The following is a 22495-nucleotide window of genomic DNA, read 5'->3' on the forward strand; positions in this document are numbered from 1 at the left end:
GACATCCCAGCCACGCAGAGCTGTGGAATAACCATTTTTCCTGAGAAACACCTGAATGGAAGGTGCAGGATCTCAGAACTGGCTCCAGGCAGGCTCTGCCTCTCCAGACCCCTCAGGGAAATGGGGGAATGCTGGAGCTGCTCTTTCCTCAGGCCACAATGGGAATTCACTCATTTTCTGTGCTGAAAATTGTCATTGCAGGCCACTGGAAATCAGAAATATTGGAAATGGCACCAGGCTCTTACAGGGCTTACCTTCAGAAAATGGCACACGAGTCCTTTCAGGCTCCTCAGCATTTTCCTGCAGGAACAAAAGTGGATATTTTAGGTTTTTTTTTTTTAATTTTATGATAATTATGATAATATTCTGATTGTTTTATGCTGAGAGAGAACTGTTTGTGTTGAAAGACCTTCATGACAAAGCACAGAAATAATTCAGAGCAAGTGTCAGGTGCTCTGCAGTAACACAGAGTGGTGGTCAGCACCACTTGCTTAGGAAAAGCTATTAATAAAATGAAATAATAATAATAAAATTTAATAATAATAATGAAATTCAATAATAACAAAATTTAATAATAATAAAATATAATAATAGTTATAATTATAATAGTAATAATAATAGTAGTATAGTAATAATAACAATAATGCTGCCGTGCCATTAAAATAAAAATTACAAATAGTTTTGAATTTAAAAAAATTGAAATTTAAAAACATTTAGAATTAAATTTTAAGATTTTAATGGAATAGTTTAACAGAGAATAAATAGTTTAATGCTCTGCAATAGCACAGACTGGTGATCAGCACCACTTGCTTAGGAAAAGCTATTAATAAAATGAAATAATAATAAAATATAATAATAATAAAATATAATAACAACAACAACAATAATAATATAGCATACCATTAAAATAAAAATTACAGATAGTTTTAAATTTTAAAAATTGACATTTTTAAAAATTTAAAATTAAATTTTAAGATTTTAATGGAATAATTTAACAGAGAATAAATAGTTTAATGCTCTGCAATAGCACAGACTGGTGATCAGCACTGCTTGCTTAGGAAAAACTATTAATAAAATGAAATTATAATGATAACGATGATGATGATAATAATAATAATAAAATGAAATTATAACGATGATGATAATGATAAAAATAATAATAATAAATTAAAAATTTTAGATTTTTTTAAATTTGAAAATTAAATTTGAAAATTTTAATGGAATAGCTTAACAGAAAATAAATAGTTTAATGGAAAATAATTTTTTTTTAAACCCCCTTTATCAGGGACTTTTTCCCAGAACCTTCCAATGAGAAAAACCTGATATTGCCTATGGTGCTTTGAGAATTCTTGGGTGCAGTAATTTGCATCCAGAGGGAGAATTAATTACCTGAATTTTGCTCAGCAGGAGCTGCTGCCTCGGTGGAATTGGTGAGCAAACCAAGCTGGTTCACCTGCACAAAAGAACATTTGCACTGTTACTGCAGGGAGCAGGAAAACAACCCCACAGGGCAGGCTGTGAACGCTCTAAATTTGAATTTTCATTCCTCCAGCTCAAATAAACACGGGGGAAAAAAAGTAAAATCCCAGTCCTGCTATTTCAGCAGTGAGCAAAAAGGGAATTTTGGTGGTGCACAGCAAGGAGAAATCCTGCAGATCCCATTGATTTCACAGCAGTTTTAGCTGCCAAGAAAGCAGGGATGGGAAATCTTCTTGCCCAGACACAGCCAGGAAAATGAAGGAGTCACAAATCCCGAATTACATGAATACTTGATTTTTTTTTAATTTGATTTTTTTTTTAATTTGATTTTTTAAAATTTGCTGCTGGCTCCTTTAAAACCCGCGGTTAATTTTGGACATTCTGACAGAATTCTGTCAAATTCTGACAGAATCCCTGAGCGACCAGCGCAGCTTTAGGGCTCAGTACCGGGGGAAGGAACGGAAATCACGGCCCTGAGCGCACCGGGGCCGGGTTAGAACAGCCCCGGTGCACCGGGAGAGCACCGGGAGCGCCACGCGTGGATTTCCGTGGCTTAACCATTAAAATTACAAACAACGCACCCCAAAGGTGCCTTTACAGCCACCAGAACGCCGCGTTTGTCCCAATCAAACAAAACCAACCGAGCGCGGCCCGGTCCCCCCGGTGTCCCCCACGTGCTGCCCGCCGGGCTCCGCTCCCCACTCCCGGTCACGCCGGGGGCCGGAGCGGCGCGGCCGTTCGGGTGCAGCTCCGGGGAGAGAGGGAGAGCGCGGCCGAGCCCTGAGGGAGCCGCGGTGTGACCGAAGGGGCCGCGGTGCCCTCACGGTGCCCTCACGGTGTCCCCGCACTCACCGGGCCCGCCGGGGCCGCTCCCGCCGCGGTGACGGCGCCGCTACGGGAAGCGCTGAGGGACAAAAGAGGCGTGGTCACGAAGGGCGTGGTCGCGTGGGCGTGGTCACGGGCGTGGCCTCGCTGCCGGTGTTTCTGAGGGAGCGCTGTTAATTGATTTAATTAATTTCATCCCTCCGCGCCGCGTTCGGCAGGGACACAGCGGGTTCGTGGGAAGGTTTGCAGGAACGGGGAAATGAAATCAGAGCGCTGGGATGGGGCGGATGGGAGGGAGCGCTGTGGGGCATCGCTGTGTGAGGGCAGGGACACCCCAGGGCACAGATTTGGGACCAGGTGGGTCTGGGGTACCTAAACAGGGACACCCCAGGGCTCAGGGCTGCTCCAGGTGGGTCTGGGGTCCCTAAACAGGGACACCCCAGGGCTGCTCCAGGTGGGTCTGGGATCCCCAGGCACGGAGCCCCCACAGCCTCTCTGGGCTCTGCTCAGGGCTGGGCACTGCCCAGGGCAGCAGTTCTGCCTCCTGGGCAGGGGCAGCTCCTGGGCTCAGGCCCTGCCCGTGGCTCTGGGGCCATTGCTGGGCCTGGAGCAGAGCCTGGGGCTGCTCTGACCTCTGCTCACTGGGATGGACTGGGACAGACTGGGACAGACACAGGGACACCTGGGGACAGACAGGGAAACTCAGGTACACTCAGAGACAGCCAGGGACACACACAGGACACCTGGGGACACCCTGGGACACTCAGAGACATTCAGGGACATTCACAGACAGACAGGGACACCCAGGGACAACCAGGGACACTCGGGGACAGCCAGGAGCACCCAGGGACACCTGGGAACACCCAGAAACAAACAGGAACACCCAGGGACATACAGGGACACTCAGAGACACACAGGGACACCCAGTCACAGCCAGGGCTGAGGCCCCTCTCCCTGGGGCTCCTCTCCAGGCTGAGCAGCCCCAGCTCCCTCAGCCTTTCCTGGGCAGGGACCCTCCAGGCCCTTCAGCATCTTCATCACCTGCAGGAGCTCCCTGTCCCTGCTGTGCTGAGGGTGCCAGAGCTGGGCACAGCCCTGCAGAGGGTCAGCACTGCCTGCAGCACTCCCTGACCTGCTGGGAATGCTCTTCCTCACCCAGCCCAGTATTTTGTTGGCCTTCTTGGCCTCCAGGTCACAGTGCTGGCTCGGGGACAGGCTGTTTTTCATTTCTGAGGGGTCATCTGGGTCCTCAGGATTGAATTTTGCATGCGTAGTGCAGGAGCAATTTGCTGTTCATGGTTTCACTGCCAGGCTTTCAGGTATTGACAACTTAAATCTCTGCTTCTGCAAAGAATTCACATTTCTTTTTGCTGTTTAGTCCCAGGGAGTTTTGTTCATTTGGATTTTATGTATACGTATACATATACATATACGTATACATATACATATTGCTTAATATGTGTGCTTTAAAATATGCTTAAAAATATATTTTAAATTAATTTCTCCTATTTCTGGCAGCAAATAAAACATTATTTAGCTAAATAAAACATTATTTCACTGAACAAAACACTATTTAACCGAAATTACAAATGGCTGTAGAAATTCCCAGATATTGTGAGCATCATTCCCAAAATATGAAGGATATGGAATTGTTGGAGGAATTCTAGTGGGGACAACAATGTCAATAAAAGGGCTGGGGGAGTTGGGAATATTCAGCCTGGAGAAGAGCAGGATCTAAAAGGGGCTCCAGGAAGGTGGAGAAGGTCTCTTCATCAGGAACTGTAGTGATAGAACAAGAGGTAATGGGTACAAATTGACAGAGGGAAAAGTGAGGTCACCTGTTAGGAAGAAATTCCTCCCTGTGAGGGTGGGGAGCCCCGGCAGAGGCTGCCCCTGGATCCCTGGAAGTGTCCAAGGTCGGGCTGGACAAGCCTCGAGTGATCTGGACTAGTGGGAGATGTCTCTGCCCAGGGCAGGAAGGTTGTGCCTTAAATACCTTTCAAGGTCCATCCCAACCCATGAAGATCCCACGATTCCACATTCACTCAAAGACTTTAACAACCCACAACCGGCAAGCGCGTGGGTGTGGCATTCAGGCAAAGATGGCTTTGGGGATGAAAAAACCACCTGCATCATTTTGGGGCAAAAATTCCCCTTTTCCTTCCCCCTTTTTCCTTCCCCTCCTTTTCCCTTTTTTCCCTTTCCCGACCCCTTTTCCCGGTGGGCGTGACCCGAATAATGAGGGGCGTGGCTTAAGGACATGTTTACATATTTCGGGGCGTGGTAAACACTGGGCGTGGCCGTCACGCCCTCTGCCCTGCGGGGGTGTGGCCGCGCTGGGGGCGTGGCCGGGCGCGGAGGGGGCGTGTCCGGCGGCGGGGGCGTGGCCGTGCGCTCGCTCGCGGCGGAGCAGGAGCCGCCGCCATTTTGGTTCCGCCGCCTCGCTCGGCTCAGGCCCCGCCGCGGCGGCCGCTCGGTCCCGGTCCCGCCCCGGCCCCGTCCGCGCCCGGGCGGCCGCGGGGATGCGGCGCGGAGCAGCCCGTGCTCGGCCCCGGCCGCGCTGCCGCTGACACGGTGAGGAGCGGGCGGGGACTGGGACCGCCTCAGGCCCGCGGCCCGGGGGGAGGGGAGGCGCGCTGGGCTCCGCCGCGGGGCCGCCTCGCACCCCCCCCGCACCTCCCCGGTATCCCCCGCGCTCCGCAGCCCCGCTCCGGCCGCGGCGGCGGCCGCGGGGGATCCCCGCTGAGGGCGGGGGATCCCTGGGGGCGGCGGCGGGGGGGGATCCCCGGCAGGGCCCGGAGCGCGGCGTGGAACCGGAGCGGGAGCGGCGCGGGGCGTCCCCGGCGGCCGGGGGTGGCCCGGGGAGTCCCCGCACCGGGAGGCACCGGGAGGCACCGGGGAGCCCTGACAGGCACCGCGGCGAGGGGCGGGGGATCCCCGCTGGCGGCCGGGCCCGCTGACAGCGGCGGGGCTGCGGGAGCCGCGCTCGGCCGGGCCCGGCGGCTCCGGTGGCACCGGGGGCGGCCCCGGGGGCCCCTCGTGGGTCCCGGTTCCCTGCGGAGCGGGGCCGTGCCCCGGGCTGCGCATCCCCGAAGTTTCCCCGGGCACGGCGCGGTCCGGCCCCGAGTGACGGGCGGATCTCGCTGCCAAATACTGATGTGGTGGTTTGGGGTCTTTGGGGGTTTTTTGGGATATTGGTTGGTTTGTTGGGTCGGTGCCTTGTAGACTTTGTGATCTTCCTTGTCCAAAATGCTACTTCTGAGGTTTATTCCGTTTTATTTATTATTTCATCGCGTTTTAAATCCTGTTTTAGCTTTATTGGCGGTGATTTGGGTTCAGGTGGTTGAACCTTATCTTGGCGTTTCCCATTAAAATCCAAAACGTGTTCCCATCCTTGTCCCTCTCTTCCTTGGTCTCTTGACTTCCTAACTCCTGCTTTGGCCCTTGGTTTGTGGTTCTGCACGCTGTTAATTATGGAGCAGGGAGCTGGAAGCTGCCTGGAATGTGGGTTTCCATCCCATGGCCTGGGGACACGAATTCACTTTCTGTGTTGTCAGAGCCACTGGGGAAAACTGGAGCTGCTGGGAGCAGGGACAGAACCTGTGGCTTCGCCCCCATCCCATCAAATCTCCTCAATTTTCATTTCCAGCCCCTTTTCCCCTGCTTTGTTTCCCCTATCCTCCTTGCTAAGTAATTCAAATTCCACCTGTTTTCCAGGGGTGAATCCTGTGGTCATCTTGAGAACCTTGGGATCATCCCTGGACCTGCTGGGAGCAGGGACAGAACCTGTGGCTTCACCCCCATCCCTTCAAATCTCAATTTTCATTTCCAGCCCCTTTTCCCTGCTTTCTTTAAGCTATCCTCCTTGCTAAGTATTTTAAATTCCACCTGCACTTGTTTTCCAGGGGTTTGGGGTGAATCCTGTGCTCATCTTGGGATCATCCCTGGCAGCTCTGGGAGCAGGGACAGAACCTGTGGCTTCGCCCCCATCCCATCAAATCTCCTCAATTTTAATTTTCTGCCCCTTTTTCCCTGCTTTGTTTCCCCTATCCTCCTTGCTAAGTATTTTAAATTCCACCTGCACTTGTTTTCCAGAGGTTTGTGATGAATCCTGTGCTCATCTTGGGATCATCCCTGGTGCTGGTGGCAGCTCTGGGAGCAGGGACAGAACCTGTGGCTTTACCCCCATCCCTTCAAATCTCAATTTTCATTTCCAGCCCCTTTTCCCCTGCTTTGTTTCCGCTGTCCTCCTTGCTAAGTAATTTCAATTCCACCTGCACCTGTTTTCCAGGGGTGAATCCTGTGGTCATCTTGAGAGCCTTGGGATCATCCCTGGACCTGCTGGGAGCAGGGACAGAACCTGTGGCTTCACCCCCATCCCTTCAAATCTCCTCAATTTTCATTTCCAGCCCCTTTTCCCTGCTTTGTTTCCCCTATCCTCCTTGCTAAGTCATTTCAATTCCTTGAGAGCCTTGGGATCATCCCTGGACCTGCTGGGAGCAGGGACAGAACCTGTGGCTTTGCCCCCATCCCATCAAATCTCAATTTTAATTTTCAGCCCCTTTTCCCCTGCTTTGTTTCCCCTATCCTCCTTGCTAAGTATTTTAAATTCCACCTGCACTTGTTTTCCAGGGGTTTGGGGTGAATCCTGTGCTCATCTTGGGATCATCCCTGGCAGCTCTGGGAGCAGGGACAGAACCTGTGGCTTCACCCCCATCCCTTCAAATCTCCTCAATTTTCATTTCCAGCCCCTTTTCCCTGCTTTGTTTCAGCTGTCCTCCTGGCTAAGTAATTCAAATTCCACCTGCACTTGTTTTCCAGGGGTGAATCCTGTGGTCACCCTGAGAACCTTGGGATCATCCCTGGTGCCTCTGTGGGAAGCAGGGAAATTCTGGCAGCTGCTTGAACATATGGGGAGAGATGGGCTCTAAAATCATCATCTGTCTGCCTGCTTGAGTTCTTGAGGAGTGTTCTTACCCAAAGCTTTTCTCAGCTGCCTGAGAGTATAAAAGAGATGCTTTCCTTTTCTTTTTTATCATTTGAAACGGCTCTAAGTCTGAAACATCTTGGTTTAAAAGACAAAATTACCACAGTTTCTTTTTGGGCTTGAATTCATTGCTGCAGTCTCCTAAAAAGGTTTGAGTGATGATAACCAGTGACAAAATTTGAGTTACAATTTCCAGAAGAAGCTTTTTTTTTTTTTTTTTTTGAAGCTGTTTTCAAAAGTTTAAAGTCTCCTGAAGGATATAAAAAGGATATAAAAAAGGATATAAAAAGTTTTTTCCTTGGTGGAAGAGACAGACATATTGGTAAAAATGGCAGTGCTGTTGTGACAAGTGAAAAGTGGCAATAGCACATGGAGTCACTGAATTAAAGTTATTTTAAAATAGATGTTGCTTTCTATGGGATTGTTGGCTGTTTTAAAATTAAATTAATTTGATTTAATTGCTGTTGTGGCCATCTTCTCCCCCTCCCATCTCCAGCTTCCAAAGGGAAAAAAATCAGTCATGAGACTTTTTGTGATTGTTCTGAGAAAGCAAAATCTGTGTTTGTCCCTGGTTTTGTGTCCCTTACCTGTGCACAGGTGGCTTGGGAATAACCAGAGGATTTAAAAGGGAAGTTCTGGTTTAATAAGGATATAAAAGCAAGTTTTATATCCTTATTAATGGATATAAAAAGCAAGTTTTTTTCTTGGTGGAAGAGACAGATTGGTAAAAATGGCAGTGACAGGGGAAAAGTGGCAATAGCACATGGAGTCACTGAATTAAAGTTATTTTTAAATAGATGTTTTCTATGGGATTGTTGGCTGTTTTAAAATTAAATTAATTTAGTTGTGGCCATCTTCTCCCCCTCCAATCTCCAGCTTGCAAAGGGAAAAAAATCAGTCATGAGACTTTTTGTGATTGTTCTGAGAAAGCAAAATCTGTGTTTGTCCCTGGTTTTGTGTCCCTTACCTGTGCACAGGTGGCTTGGGAATAACCAGAGGATTTAAAAGGGAAGTTCTGGTTTGTTGTGACCCTTATCTTTTACAGGATGGGTAGAAATAAATGGATTTTATCCAGAAAAATCCCCTGGGTGTGGAGACACCTCCTGCCTCGCGCTGTACAGCTGGGATCACATTTTAGGAGAATTCCCAAACTGCTTTTCCCTCACTGATGTTGGCACTCACAGCCTGAGGGTGGAGGAACTTTGCTCCACACAGATTTTTATGCAGATTTTAGCAATTTTGCCTTTATTTCCGTATGAATAAGGAACCAACAGAATCACCCTGCACCTCCAAATCCAGCCTTGTGATTAAACCTGAGGCCAGCTTAAAAATCAGGAGAAACTCTGAGATCTGCTTCCCAATTTTCCTCCCTTTGGAACATTTTTCCAGGGTGTTTTTGGATCTATCCTCTGCTTTTCAGCCCCCAAAAAAAAAATCTGTGTCCTGTTCCAGGTGTTTTCCCTGAGCTTTCCTCTGCTCCTGTGCAATATTCTTCCTGACAGGACAGCTCCCCTGGGATTTCTGTCTGTCAGAAATAAAAACCCAGCAGCTTCTGGTTGGGAAGTGTTTGATTTGTTACCTCCTGTCAGGCAAACTTGATTCCTGAGAAATGTTTTTATTTCTAAATATTTTCAGGATGCTTGTGCAGGTGATCCAAGGGCTTTGAGCTCCTGTTTCCCCTGTTCAGGGATTGTGATGTAGATAAATACATGATTTCATTTTTTATTTCTCTTTTCTGAGTGTGGTTTGTCTTCTTTAGCAAAGAAAAGAAGAGAGGGGACAGGAACTTTATTCCTGAGAAATGTTTTCATTTCTAAACATTTCCAGGGTGCTTGTGCAGGTGATCCAAGGGCTTTGAGCTCCTGTTTCTCCTGTACAGGAATTGTGATATAGATAAATATTTTAAGGGTTTATTCTACTTTTTATTTCTCCTTTTTTGAGTGTGGTTTGTCTTCTTTATCCAAAACAAGAGGACAAGGAGTTTGAGATGGGAGAGGAACTTTATTCCTGAGAAATGTTTTCATCTCTAAACATTTTAAAGATGCTTGTGCAGGTGCCTTGAGCTCCTGTTTCTCCTGTTCAGGGATTGTAGAGAAATACTTTAAAGCTTTATTCCATTTTTTAGTGTGGTTTTGTCTTCTTTAGCAAGGAAAAGGAGGAATTTGGGAGGGGACAGGAAACTTTATTCCTGAGAAATGTTTTCATTTCTAAACATTTTGAGGATGCTTGTGCAGGTGATCCAAGGGCCTTGAGCTCCTGTTTCCCCTGTTCAGGGATTGTGATACAGATAAATATTTTAAGGGTTTATTCTACTTTTTATTTCTCTTTTTTGAGTGTGGTTTGTATTCCTTAGTAAGGAAAAGAAGAGAGGGGAGAGGAACTTTATTCCTGAGAAATGTTTTTATTTCTAAACATTTTGAAGATGCTTGTGCAGGTGATCCAAGGGCTTTGAGCTCCTGTTTCCCCTGTTCAGGGATTGTGATATAGATAAATATTTTAAGGGTTTATTCCACTTTTTATTTCTCTTTTTTGAGTGTGGTTTGTATTCCTTAGCAAGGAAAAGAAGACAAGGAGTTTGAGATGGGAGAGGAACTTTATTCCTGAGAAATGTTTTCATTTTTAAACATTTTGAGGATGCTTGTGCAGGTGATCCAAGGGCTTTGAGCTCCTGTTTCTCCTGTTCAGGGATTGTGATGTAGATAAATACATTATTTCAGTTTTTATTTCTCTTTTTTGAGTGTGGTTTGTCTTCTTTAGCAAAGAAAAGAAGAGAGGGGACAGGAAACTTTATTCCTGAGAAATATTTTCATCTCTAAACATTTTGAGGATGCTTGTGCAGGTGATCCAAGGGCTTTGAGCTCCTGTTTCCCCTGTTCAGGGATTGTGATGTAAATAAATAATTTAAAAGTTCATTCCCCTTTTTATTTCACTTTTTTGAGTGTGGTTTGTCTTCCTTAGCAAAGAAAAGAAGACAAGGGATTTGAGAGGGGACTGTGGGAGGCCACAGAGTCAGTAGTAATATTCTGAGAGTCAGGAGCAATATTTTGGGATTTCTAACACTTAGCTCAATTGGTTTTCATGTCCCTTGGAGCTGAAGCAATGAAAAGAGCCAAAAGAAAAATTTTCACCTTCCAAATCTGCCTTGACAATGAAATTTCATCAAGGAAAGCAGCAGAGGAATGAACAGAGGGGGAAATCTCAGTTAATTTTGCTGAGGGGGTGTGGGGACACGTATTTGGGATGTGGGATTTTCTTTTTGGGAAAGCAGAGGAACAGCAATGGGCAGAAAGGGCTTGGGATGTGATATCAAGGGAATGAAGATGAATTCCAGGAATTAAAGCTGGAATTTTAAAACAGGCGTCAGGGAAATCATTAATGAGCAGCACTCAGCTCCAGTGGCACGTGTCAAAATGGACGTGTAAATGTTTCATAGGTGATTTTTTGGGGGAAGAACAATTTCAGGAGGGATTTGAGATCTGCAGAAGCTGAGGGCAGGAGTTTGATGTGATTTCCTTGGTGGTGAGGACATGTCTGGTTTGTGATTTGAGAGCCCTTGCAGGGATTTGGGACTGGGTGGTTTCCAATCAGCAAAAGTTTTGTTACCCTTAAATCCCATCTGTCAGAGTAAGGCTTTCTTCTGACCTAGAGATGGGGCAAGTGAGAGACGTTTTAAAAACTTTTATTTTCTTTTCAGTGTCATGTGAAGGGTGAGACAACATAGATGTTAAAATTATAATCAGAAATTAACTATTTCTTAACTACAATGTATTATAATGGTTTAATCTGACACCGCCATGAGGGAAAACTCAGAACAAGACTTGGAATAGAAGTGTTATAAATATAGTCAGAAATTAACTATTTCTTAACTACAATATATTATAATGCTTTAATCTGACAGCACCATGAGGGGTAACTCAGAACAAGACTTGGAATAGAAGTGTTATAAATATAATCAGAAATTAATTATTTCTTAACTACAATTTTTATAATGGTTTAATCTGACAGCACCATGAGGGATAATTCAGAACAAGACTTGGAATATAAGTGTTGTATTTATAGTAAGAAATTAACTATTTCTTAACTACAATATATTATAATGCTTTAATCTGACAGCACCATGAGGGATAACTCAGAACAAGACTTAGAATATAAATGTTATAATAATAAATTAAGTATTTCTTAACTACAGTATATTATGTTATTTAATCTGATACTTTGGGTGAGGGATAACTCAGAACAAGACTTGGAATATAAATGTTATAATCATAAATTAACTATTTATTAACTACAGTATATTATATTATTTAATCTGATACTTTGGGTGAGGGATAATTCAGAACAAGACTTGGAATAGAAGTGTTGTATTTATAGTCAGAAATTAACTATTTCTTAACTACAATATATTATAATGCTTTAATCTGACAGCACCATGAGGGATAACTCAGAACAAGACTTGGAATAGAAGTGTTATAAATATAATCAGAAATTAACTATTTCTTAACTACAGTATATTATAGTGGTTTAATCTGACACCATGGATGGGTGATAATTCAGAGCAAGACTTGGATTATAATTATAATCAGAAATTAACTATTTCTTAACCACAATGTGTTATAATGATTTAATCTGACTCCATGGATGAGGGATAACTCAGAACAAGACTTGGAATATAAATGTTATAATCAGAAATTAACTATTCCTTTACTAAAATATGTTAATAATGGTTTAATCTGACACTTTGGATGAGGGATAAATCAAAACAAGACTTGGAATAGAATTATGATCAGAAGTTAACTATTTCTTAACTACAATGTATTATAATGGTTTAATCTGACAGCACCATGAGGGATAACTCAGAACAAGACTTGGAATAGAAGTGTTGTGTTTATGGTCAGAAATTAATTATTTCTTAACTACAGTATATTATATGGTTTAATCTGACACTATGGATGAGGGATAAATCAAAACAAGACTTGGAATATAAATGTTATAATCATAAATTAACGATTTCTTAACTACAGTATATTCTATTATTTAATCTGATACTTTGGGTGAGGGATAATTCAGAACAAGACTTGGAATATAAATGTTATAATCATAAATTAAGTATTTCTTAACTACAGTATATTATATTATTTAATCTTAATCTCACTTTGGGTGAGGGATAATTCAGAACAAGACTTGGAATATAAATGTTGTAGTTATAGTCAGAAATTAACTATTTCTTAACTGCAATATTATATTGGTTTAATCTGACACCGCCATGAGGGATAACTCAGAACAAGACTTAGAATATAATTATAATCAGAAGTTAACTATTTCTTAGCTACAATATATTACAGTGATTTAATCTGACACTTTGGATGAGGGATAATTCAGAGCAAGACTTGGAATAGAAGTGTTATAAATTAACTATTTCTTAGCTACAGTATATTCTGTTATTTAATCTGACACCATGGATGAGGGATAACTCAGAACAAGACTTGGAATATAATTATAATCAGAAATTAACTATTTCTTAACTACAATATATTATAATGGTTTAACCTGACACCGCCATGAGGGATAACTCAGAACAAGCCTTGGAGTATAAATGTTGTATTTATGGTCAGAAATTAACTATTTCTTAACTACAGTATAATATATGGTTTAATCTGACACTATGGATGAGGGATAATTCAGAACAAGACTTGGAATATAAATGTTATAATCATAAATTAAGTATTTCTTAACTACAGTATATTCTATTATTTAATCTTAATCTCACTTTGGGTGAGGGATAATTCAGAACAAGACTTGGAATATAAATGTTGTAGTTATAGTCAGAAATTAACTATTTCTTAACTGCAATATGTTATAATGGTTTAATCTGACAGCACTATGAGGGAAAACTCAGAACAAGACTTGGAATATAAGTGTTGTATTTATAGTCAGAAATTAATTATTTCTTAACTACAGTATATTATATGGTTTAATCTGACACTATGGATGAGGGATAAGTCAAAACAAGACTTGGAATTTAAATGTTATAATCAGAAATTAATATTTCTTAACTGCAATATGTTATAATGGTTTAATCTGACACCGCCATGAGGGATAACTCAGAACAAGATTTAGAATATAATTATAATCAGAAGTTAACTATTTCTTAACTACAGTGTATTATAGTGATTTAATCTGACACCATGGATGAGGGATAAGTCAAAATAAGACTTAGAATATAATTATAATCAGAAATTAACTATTTCTTAACTACAATATATTATAATGGTTTAATCTGACACCACCATGGGGGATAAGTCAAAACAAGATTTGGAATGGAATTATAATCAGAAGTTAACTATTTCTTAGATAAAATATATTATATTATTTAATCTGACACTTTGGATGAGGCATAATTCAGAACAAGACTTGGAATATAATTATAATCAGAAATTAACTGTTTCTTGACTACAATATATTTATAATGGCTTTGTCTGACACCATGGATGAGGGATAATTCAGAACAGGATTTGGAATATAAGTGTTATAAATTAACTATTTCTTAGCTACAATGTATTACATGATTTAATCTGACAATTTGGATGAGGGATAATCCAGAACAAGACTTGGAATATGAATATAATCGGAAATTAACTATTTCTCAGATACAATATATTATATGATTTAATCTGATACTTTGGATGAGGGATAATTCAGAACAAGACTTGGAATATAATTATAATCAGAAGTTAACTATTTCTTAACTACAATATATTTATAATGGTTTAATCTGATACTTTGGATGAGGGATAATTCAGAACAAGACTTGGAATATAACTGTTATAAATTAACTATTTCTTAACTGCAAGATATTATAATGGTTTAATCTGACACCATGGATGAGGGATAATCCAGAACAAGAATGGAATATAATTATAATTTATTAATTATTAATATATTAATATATTATATAATTTATTAATTATATATAGGCTTTATAAATATAATTTATTTATATAAATTGCTTATATTTATTTTATATATTTATATTATATATTGCATATTGTATATTGTATATTATATATTATATAATATATGTTATATTACATATATTACATATTATATATTATATATTGTATATTATGTTATATATTATATCACATATTACATATATTATGTATTATATTACGTATATTTGAAATTAAATATTCACCCCCTCAGAAGAAGCCAGGAGAGAGCAGAGGATGAGGAGGGATCATCATGAGTCAGGGGTTTGAAACTCTTGGAAATAATGTCAATTTAATGCAACAAATCTGCATCCTCTGAGAGGAGCTGCAATCTAAAACGGAGGTGATATCAACATCACCACATCAAAAATATTCCACACCATCACTAATATTTGCCTCCCTTTCTGCTTTCCATTTTAAATGCTCAGGGTTATTTACCTGCTGGCCACTTTTCCTTGCACATTGATGCACATGAAAAAATCCATTTTTAGTGACATGGTGAATCCTGTTGGACTGACATTGCCCTGACTCACTTTCTGTGGCCGTGTCACACTGCTGCACCCTTTTTTTCCTCCTTGTAAAATGGAGATTTTATCTAATTACCTCTGTTCTTATGAGTAATAATTGCAGGTTTGATTGCTGAGGATGTGTGGAGCTGGAAATCCAGAGCTGCAGCTACAAACCCCATGAATGATGTGCACAGAGCACATGGAAATACATTTATTTTCTCTGAGGACTTAGCCAGGGAAGCCTGGCTTTGTGACTGGCTGCATTTCTTCTGTCCCCACTAATCCTGGCATCTGTCCCCAACCTGTGTCCCCTGCAGCTGCCTTGGTGTCACCTTTCACATTCCTGATCCTTTCTCCACCCCAAACCAGCTCCTTGCTGCTGCTTCCCCAGGTTTTTGTCTGCCCAGGATGCTAAAAATCCCAGAAAAGCGCTGAGCTCCTTGGGACCTTGATCTGAAACTCATTTTGAGCTCCTGACATCTTCCCATGCCATTGCTCACAATTAATAAATTAATAAATGATTTCATGACTGTAGAGAAGGCGAGGACAGAAGATTCAGGCTGGTTTGGTGCCCTGTGATGCACTTTAGGTTTTTTCAGACCTGTTGCTGATCCATTTAATTTCAAAAATGATAAGTGTTGAAGATATTTCAACATTTTCTCCTTAGAATGCCCTCACAACAAATAACTTTTCAGGAGCTTGCAAGAAAGATGGAGAGAGAATTTAGAAAGGTTTGTGGACGGGATGGGGGGAATTGCTTTGTGCTGAGACCCTGGCACAGGGTGCCCCATCCCTGGGAGGGTTCCAGGACAGGACTTGGAGCAACCTGGGGTGGTGGAAGGTGGCAAGGGTGGGATGAGGTGATCTTCAAAGCCCAAACTGTTCTGGGATTTTGGGATTTTTGAGTTTTGTCAGCATGATAAAATGTCAAGGAGCACGGGTTTGGTTTGTTCTGTGGCAGGGAGGGCTCAGGGTCAGTGCTGCACGAGGGTCTGGGCATCCTCACAACAAATAACTTTTCAGGAGCTTGCAAGAAAGATGGAGAGAGAATTTAGAAAGGTTTGGGGACGGGATGGGGGGAATTGCTTTGTGCTGAGACCCTGGCACAGGGTGCCCCATCCTTGGAAGGGTTCCAGGCCAGGGCTTGGAGCAGCCTGGGGTGGTGGAAGGTGACAGGGATGGGATGAGGTGATCTTCAAAGCCCAAACAGTTCTGGGATTTGGAGATTTTGGAATTTTTGTCAGCATGTAAAACTGCAAGGAGCACAGGTTTGGATTGTTCTGTGGCAGGGAGGGAAGCTCAGGGTCAGTGCTGCATGAGGGTCTGGGCATCCTCACAACAAATAATTTTTCAGGAGCCTGCAAGAAAGATGGAGAGAGAATTTAGAAAGGTTTGTGGACGGGATGGGGGGAATTGCTTTGTGCTGAGACCCTGGCACAGGGTGCCCCATCCCTGGGAGGGTTCCAGGACAGGGCTTGGAGCAACCTGGGGTGGTGGAAGGTGGCAAGGGTGGGATGAGGTGATCTTCAAAGCCCAAACAGTTCTGGGATTTTGGGATTTATGTCAAGGAGCACGGCTTTGGTTTGTTCTGTGGCAGGGAGGGAAGCTCAGGGTCAGTGCTGCATGAGGGTCTGGGCATCCTCACAACAAATAATTTTTCAGGAGCTTGCAAGAAAGATGGAGAGAGAATTTAGAAAGTTTTGTGGACAGGATGGGAGGAATTGCTTTGTGCTGAGACCCTGGCACAGGGTGCCCCATCCCTGGGAGGGTTCCAGGACACGTTGGGCACGCTGGGCTAGTGGAAGGTGACAGGGATGGGATGAGGTGATCTTCAAAGCCCAAACTGTTCTGGGATTTTGGGATTTTTGATTTTTGTCAGCATGTAAAACTGCAAGGAGCACGGGTTTGGTTTGTTCTGTGGCAGGGAGGGCTCAGGGTCAGTGGTGCACGAGGGTCTGGGCATCCTCACAACAAATAACTTTTCAGGAGCTTGCAAGAAAGATGGAGAGAGAATTTAGAAAGGTTTGGGGACGGGATGGGAGGAATTGCTTTGTGCTGAGACCCTGGCACAGGGTGCCCCATCCCTGGAAGGGTTCCAGGCCAGGGGTTCGGAGCAACCTGGGGTGGTGCAGGTTGGCAGGGGTGGGATGAGGTGATCTTCAAAGCCCAAACTGTTCTGGGATTTTGGGATTTTTGATTTTTGTCAGCATGATAAAATGTCAAGGAGCACAGGTTTGGTTTGTTCTGTGGCAGGGAGGGCTCAGGGTCAGTGCTGCACGAGGGTCTGGGCATCCTCACAACAAATAACTTTTCAGGAGCCTGTAAGAAAGATGGAGAGAGAATTTAGAAAGGTTTGGGGATGGGATGGGGGGAATTGCTTTGTGCTGAGACCCTGGCACAGGGTGCCCCATCCCTGGGAGGGTTCCAGGCCAGGGCTTGGAGCAGCCTGGGGTGGTGGAAGGTGGCAGGGGTGGGATGAGGTGATCTTCAAAGCCCAAACAGTTCTGGGATTTTGGGATTTATGTCAAGGAGCACGGGTTTGGTTTGTTCTGTGGCAGGGAGGGCTCAGGGTCAGTGCTGCATGAGGGTCTGGGCATCCTCACAACAAATAACTTTTCAGGAGCTTGCAAGAAAGATGGAGAGAGAATTTAGAAAGGTTTGGGGACGGGATGGGGGGAATTGCTTTGTGCTGAGACCCTGGCACAGGGTGCCCCATCCCTGGAAGGGTTCCAGGACACGTTGGGCACGCTGGGCTAGTGGAAGGTGACAGGGATGGGATGAGGTGATCTTCAAAGCCCGAACTGTTCTGGGATTTTGGGATTTTTGATTTTTGTCAGCATGTAAAACTGCAAGGAGCACGGGTTTGGTTTGTTCTGTGGCAGGGAGGGCTCAGGGTCAGTGGTGCACGAGGGTCTGGGCATCCTCACAACAAATAACTTTTCAGGAGCCTGTAAGAAAGATGGAGAGTGATTTTAGAAAGGTTTGGGGATGGGATGGGGGGAATTGCTTTGTGCTGAGACCCTGGCACAGGGTGCCCCATCCCTGGGAGGGTTCCAGGCCAGGGCTTGGAGCAGCCTGGGGTGGTGGAAGGTGGCAGGGGTGGGATGAGGTGATCTTCAAAGCCCAAACAGTTCTGGGATTTGGAGATTTTGGGATTTTTGTCAGCATGTAAAACTGCAAGGAGCACAGGTTTGGTTTGTTCTGTGGCAGGGAGGGAAGCTCAGGGTCCAGGGCACCCTCACAACCTTAGAGCTGCCTCCAATTTGCTGTAGTTAAGATGATCCCCTCTGTTATTTTCTGCTAAATAAATCAATTTTCTATTCCTGTCAGCGTCTGTGCTGGTGGAAGTGTGGCCTTTCCTCTTGCCCTGCCTCAGGAAGCACAGTCTGTGTGTGAATGTTTGGGCTTGGCATCTGTTCCCCCATTCCTTCTCCCTGAGCTGTGCATTCCGTGCTGTGTTTGTAAACTGATGCCCACGTGGCTCAGGCTCAGCTTTCCTGGTGCAAAAGAATGAAATTATTTTCCTCCAGATAATTAATTAATTAATGATGTTCCTCAGATAATTAAATCCAGAATATTGTTGGGATTTGGGTGCTTTCTCCTGGCTTTCATTTGCCTGCAGCTCTCCCAGTGAATCCACAACCTGCGAGACTGGGACTAACTGGGCTCTGGTTATAAATAAAAAAAATTAATTTGATGCTCAATATTAAAATCTGTAGCCATCATTTGAAATGTCACGTGGATAATTCGGAAATTATAATAATCACATACTTTTTATTTTTCACTTATTATTTAAAAGAGTTTCACAGATAAATTGTGGTTTTGAAGGAGGTGAGTGGAAGTGTTGGTGTCTTGGAACATCAGCTGCTGTGCTTGTCTGAAGTACCATTGCTTGGGCTTATATATTATTATTTTTATATTTTATTTTATTTTTATATTGGTTTTATATATTATATATAGGGTTTATATATTATTACTTATATATTTGAGGTAGATATTATTTATATATTGGTTTTATATATTATACATAGGGTTTATATATTATTATTTGTGTATTTTAGGTAGATATTATTTATATATTGGTTTTATATATTATATATAGGGTTTATATATTATTATATATATATTTGGGGTAGGTATTCTTTATATATTGGTTTTAGATATTATTATATATTGGTTTTAGATATTATTATATATTGGTTTTAGATATTATTTATGTATTGGTTGCATATATAATATTTACTCGTTTTATGTATTATATATTGGTTTTATGTATTATATATCGATTTTAGCTATTATATATAGGCTTTATATATTATTATTTATATATAGGGGTTATATATTATATATAGGTTTAGATATTATTTATTTATTGGTCTTATGTGTTACTATCTTAATATTGGTTTTGTATATTATTATATCAATTTGGTTTATATTATTTATATATTGGTTATATGTCTTACTATTTCTGTATTGATTATATATTATTATTTACGTATTGGTGTAAATATTATTATTTACACATTGGTTTTATATTTTATTTATATATTAGCTTTATATATTATATATATTTGATTTATATATTCTTATACATTGGTTTTATATATATTATTTATATATTGGTTTTATATATTATATATATTTGGTTTATATATTATAAAACCAATATATAATTTTGGGTATATATATATTTGGTTTATATATTATTATATATTGGTTTTATATATATTATTTATATATTGGTTTTATATATATTATTTATATATTGGTTTTATATTTTATTTATATATTAGTTTTTTATTATTATATATTGGTTTTATATATTATTATACATTGACTTTATATATATTATTTATATATTGATTTTATATATTATATATTGGTTTTATATGTATTATTTATATATTGGTTTTATATATTATATATTGGTTTTATATGTATTATTTATATATTGGTTTTATATATTATATATATTTGGTTTATATATTATAAAACCAATATATAATTTTGGGTATATATATATATATATATATTTGGTTTATATATTATTATATATTGGTTTTATATATATTATTTATATATTGGTTTTATATTTTATTTATATATTGGTTTTATATATATTATTTATATATTGGTTTTATATTTTATTTATATATTAGTTTTTTATTATTATATATTGGTTTTATATATTATTATACATTGACTTTATATATATTATTTATATATTGATTTTATATATTATATATTGGTTTTATATGTATTATTTATATATTGGTTTTATATATTATATATTGGTTTTATATGTATTATTTATATATTGGTTTTATATATTATATATATTGGTTTTATATGTTATTATATATTGGTTTTATATTATTATCAATAATAATAATAATAGTAATAATGTATTGGTTTTATATTTCTCTATTGTTTTTATTTCACATTAATTTAATTTCTGCTAGGAAATCCAAGTTAATGCTTTCTATCTTTTCCTCCCACAGGGTGAAAGATGCTGACTGCCCATAGTGGACCAGCTCTCCTGAGGAACAGATCTCTGTAAATCTTCCCTAAAAAAAAACCAAAAATCACCAGAAGGCAAATATTGTGTGATGGACCCTCGCAATACTGCTATGTTAGGCTTGGGTGCTGATTCTGAAGGGTTTGCTGGCAAAAGCCCCTCTGTGGCAAACATTGGCACCTTGGTGGGCACGGGGGAAGCAGAGCTCGAGGGCTGCAGCAAGGAGGAGGAGGAGGGGAGGAAGAAGAGCAGGGAGGGCAGCGCAGAGAGCGGCAAGAGCGACGCTCTGGGCGATGCACAGCAGCAGTTCTCCGTGAAGGAAACCAACTTCTCCGAGGGAAACCTCAAACTGAAGATTGGCCTGCAAGCCAAGAGGACAAAAAAGCCTCCCAAGAACCTGGAGAATTATGTCTGCAGGCCTGCCATAAAAACCAGCATCAAGCAGCCACGGAGGGCTCCCAAGAGTGGGAAGATGACGGAGGAGAAGAACGAGCACTGTCCTTCAAAGCAAGTGAGTGCTGTGGCTGGGGGGTCATTTGCAAGTCATGGTACATTTAAACTTGGGTTTTAAAGCTTCCTCATCTCTGCAGCGCTGTGTTCTGCTGCTTTTCTGTGTAACCTCTGATACTGAGGTGGCTGGAGTTAGAAATGGTTTTATTTTGTGGCCATTAGGAGGAAAAAATGCTCTTTGACAGTGTGCCAATTTGTTGTTTCAACAGCAGTGGAAGATGATTCCCGTGTTCATTTCTGAAAAGTGCTGGGGAGATTTTTAGTCTCTTTTCTGTAGCAAAGTGGAGAGGTTTGGATGTCTTGTCTCTCTTGAGATGGGGCTCTGGATGTGCTGTGCTTGAATTTCTATTTTTTCCTACCTGTTACCAGCACTTGTTTTGCTGTGTCTCACCTGTCACTGCTCAGGCAGGGGCTGAAAAGTAAAATAAACTTTTCCAAATGAATTAAAAACCAGCCTGGTGATAACTGCATGGAAAGCAGTGGCTGGAGAGATGTGCCAGGGCTTTTCCAAACAGCAGCAAGTAGCCCTGCCTTGAGGATTTGTTTTTCTGATCTCCATGATGTAATCAGAGCAGATAGGGAAAACAGGAAAAATGGCAAGGATTACAAATATAATTGCATAGATGCTGAATTTTTGAAGGGTTTGGTTACAGCCTGCTCTTTTTTTTCTCATAAACATAAAATTTTTTGGTAATTAAGGTTAGAATATACCTGTGTGGTAGTGCCAGGGGAATCCAGGGAATCCCTGCAAGTTGGAGTCCTTCCTTTGCAGGGATTTTCTGTGCAGGCCGTTCCTGCTCCAGAGCTTCCCAAGGCTGAAGCATTTCCATTTCTCCAGCCTGTGTCCTGTTCTCAGGGCTCCCTGCATGGATCAGTGCTGGCAGAGCCTGCCCAGGGCAGGAAAATTCCTCACTGTGTGCTGAGGGGGTGTGTGCCTGCCATACCCAGACCCTTTCCTGTCCCCTGACATACCCAGACCTCTTCCTGTCCCCTGGCATACCCAAAACTTTTCCTTTCCCCTGCCATACCCAGACCTTTTTCTGTCCCCTGCCGTACCTAAACCTCTTCCTGTCCCCTGGCATTCCCTTTCCCTGTTCCCTGGCATACCCAGACCCTTTCACTTGGCATAACCAAACCTTTTCCTTTCCCCTGGCATTCCTTTTTCCTTTCCCCTGCCATACCCAGACCCCTTCCCCTGGCATACCCAGACCCTTTCCTTCTCCCCTGACATCCCCAAACCTTTTCCTTTTTCCTGGCATACCCAGATCTTCTCCTGTCCCCTGGCATGCCTTTTTCCCCTTTCCCTGGCATTCCCTTTTCCTGTTCCCTGGCCTACCCAAACCCTTTCCCCTGCCATACCCAGACCCTTTTCCTGTCCCCTGCCATACCCAGACCCTTTTCCTGTCCCCTGATTTACCCAGACTTTTTTCCATTCCCCTGGCATTCCCTTTTCCTTTCCTCTGCCATACCCAGACCTTTTTCTGTCCCCTGCCATACCCAGACCCTTTCCCCTGGCATACTCAAACCCTTTCCCCTGCCATACCCAGATCTTTTCCTTTCCCCTGCCATACTCAGACCCTTTTCCCCTCCCCTGGCACACCCAGACCTTTTCCTGTCCCCTGGCATTCCTTTTTCCTTTCCCCTGGCATACCCAGACCCTTTCCTTCTCCCCTGACAT

The 22495-nt window shown here is 42.1% G+C and overlaps 2 protein-coding genes across 2 annotated transcripts in view; one reads left to right on the forward strand and one right to left on the reverse strand.

Moving 5' to 3' along the window:
• The window catches only part of DAP3 (death associated protein 3), a 31250-nt gene extending 28881 nt beyond the window's left edge, over positions 1-2369 (reverse strand). The window contains exons 1-3 of the mRNA XM_059490117.1: positions 2332-2369; positions 1390-1453; positions 255-300 (exon numbers count right to left, since the gene is read on the reverse strand). Coding sequence (XP_059346100.1) covers positions 255-296 — 42 coding nt within the window. The 5' untranslated portion in view covers positions 297-300; positions 1390-1453; positions 2332-2369. The remainder of the gene's footprint in view (positions 1-254; positions 301-1389; positions 1454-2331) is intronic.
• Positions 2370-4719: 2350 nt separating this feature from the next.
• ASH1L (ASH1 like histone lysine methyltransferase) overlaps positions 4720-22495 on the forward strand; it is an 81241-nt gene continuing 63465 nt past the window's right edge. The window contains exons 1-2 of the mRNA XM_059490103.1: positions 4720-4878; positions 20291-20818. Coding sequence (XP_059346086.1) covers positions 20399-20818 — 420 coding nt within the window. The 5' untranslated portion in view covers positions 4720-4878; positions 20291-20398. The remainder of the gene's footprint in view (positions 4879-20290; positions 20819-22495) is intronic.

Source organism: Ammospiza nelsoni, chromosome 28 (assembly GCF_027579445.1).
Source record: "Ammospiza nelsoni isolate bAmmNel1 chromosome 28, bAmmNel1.pri, whole genome shotgun sequence".
Classification (NCBI taxonomy): domain Eukaryota; kingdom Metazoa; phylum Chordata; class Aves; order Passeriformes; family Passerellidae; genus Ammospiza; species Ammospiza nelsoni.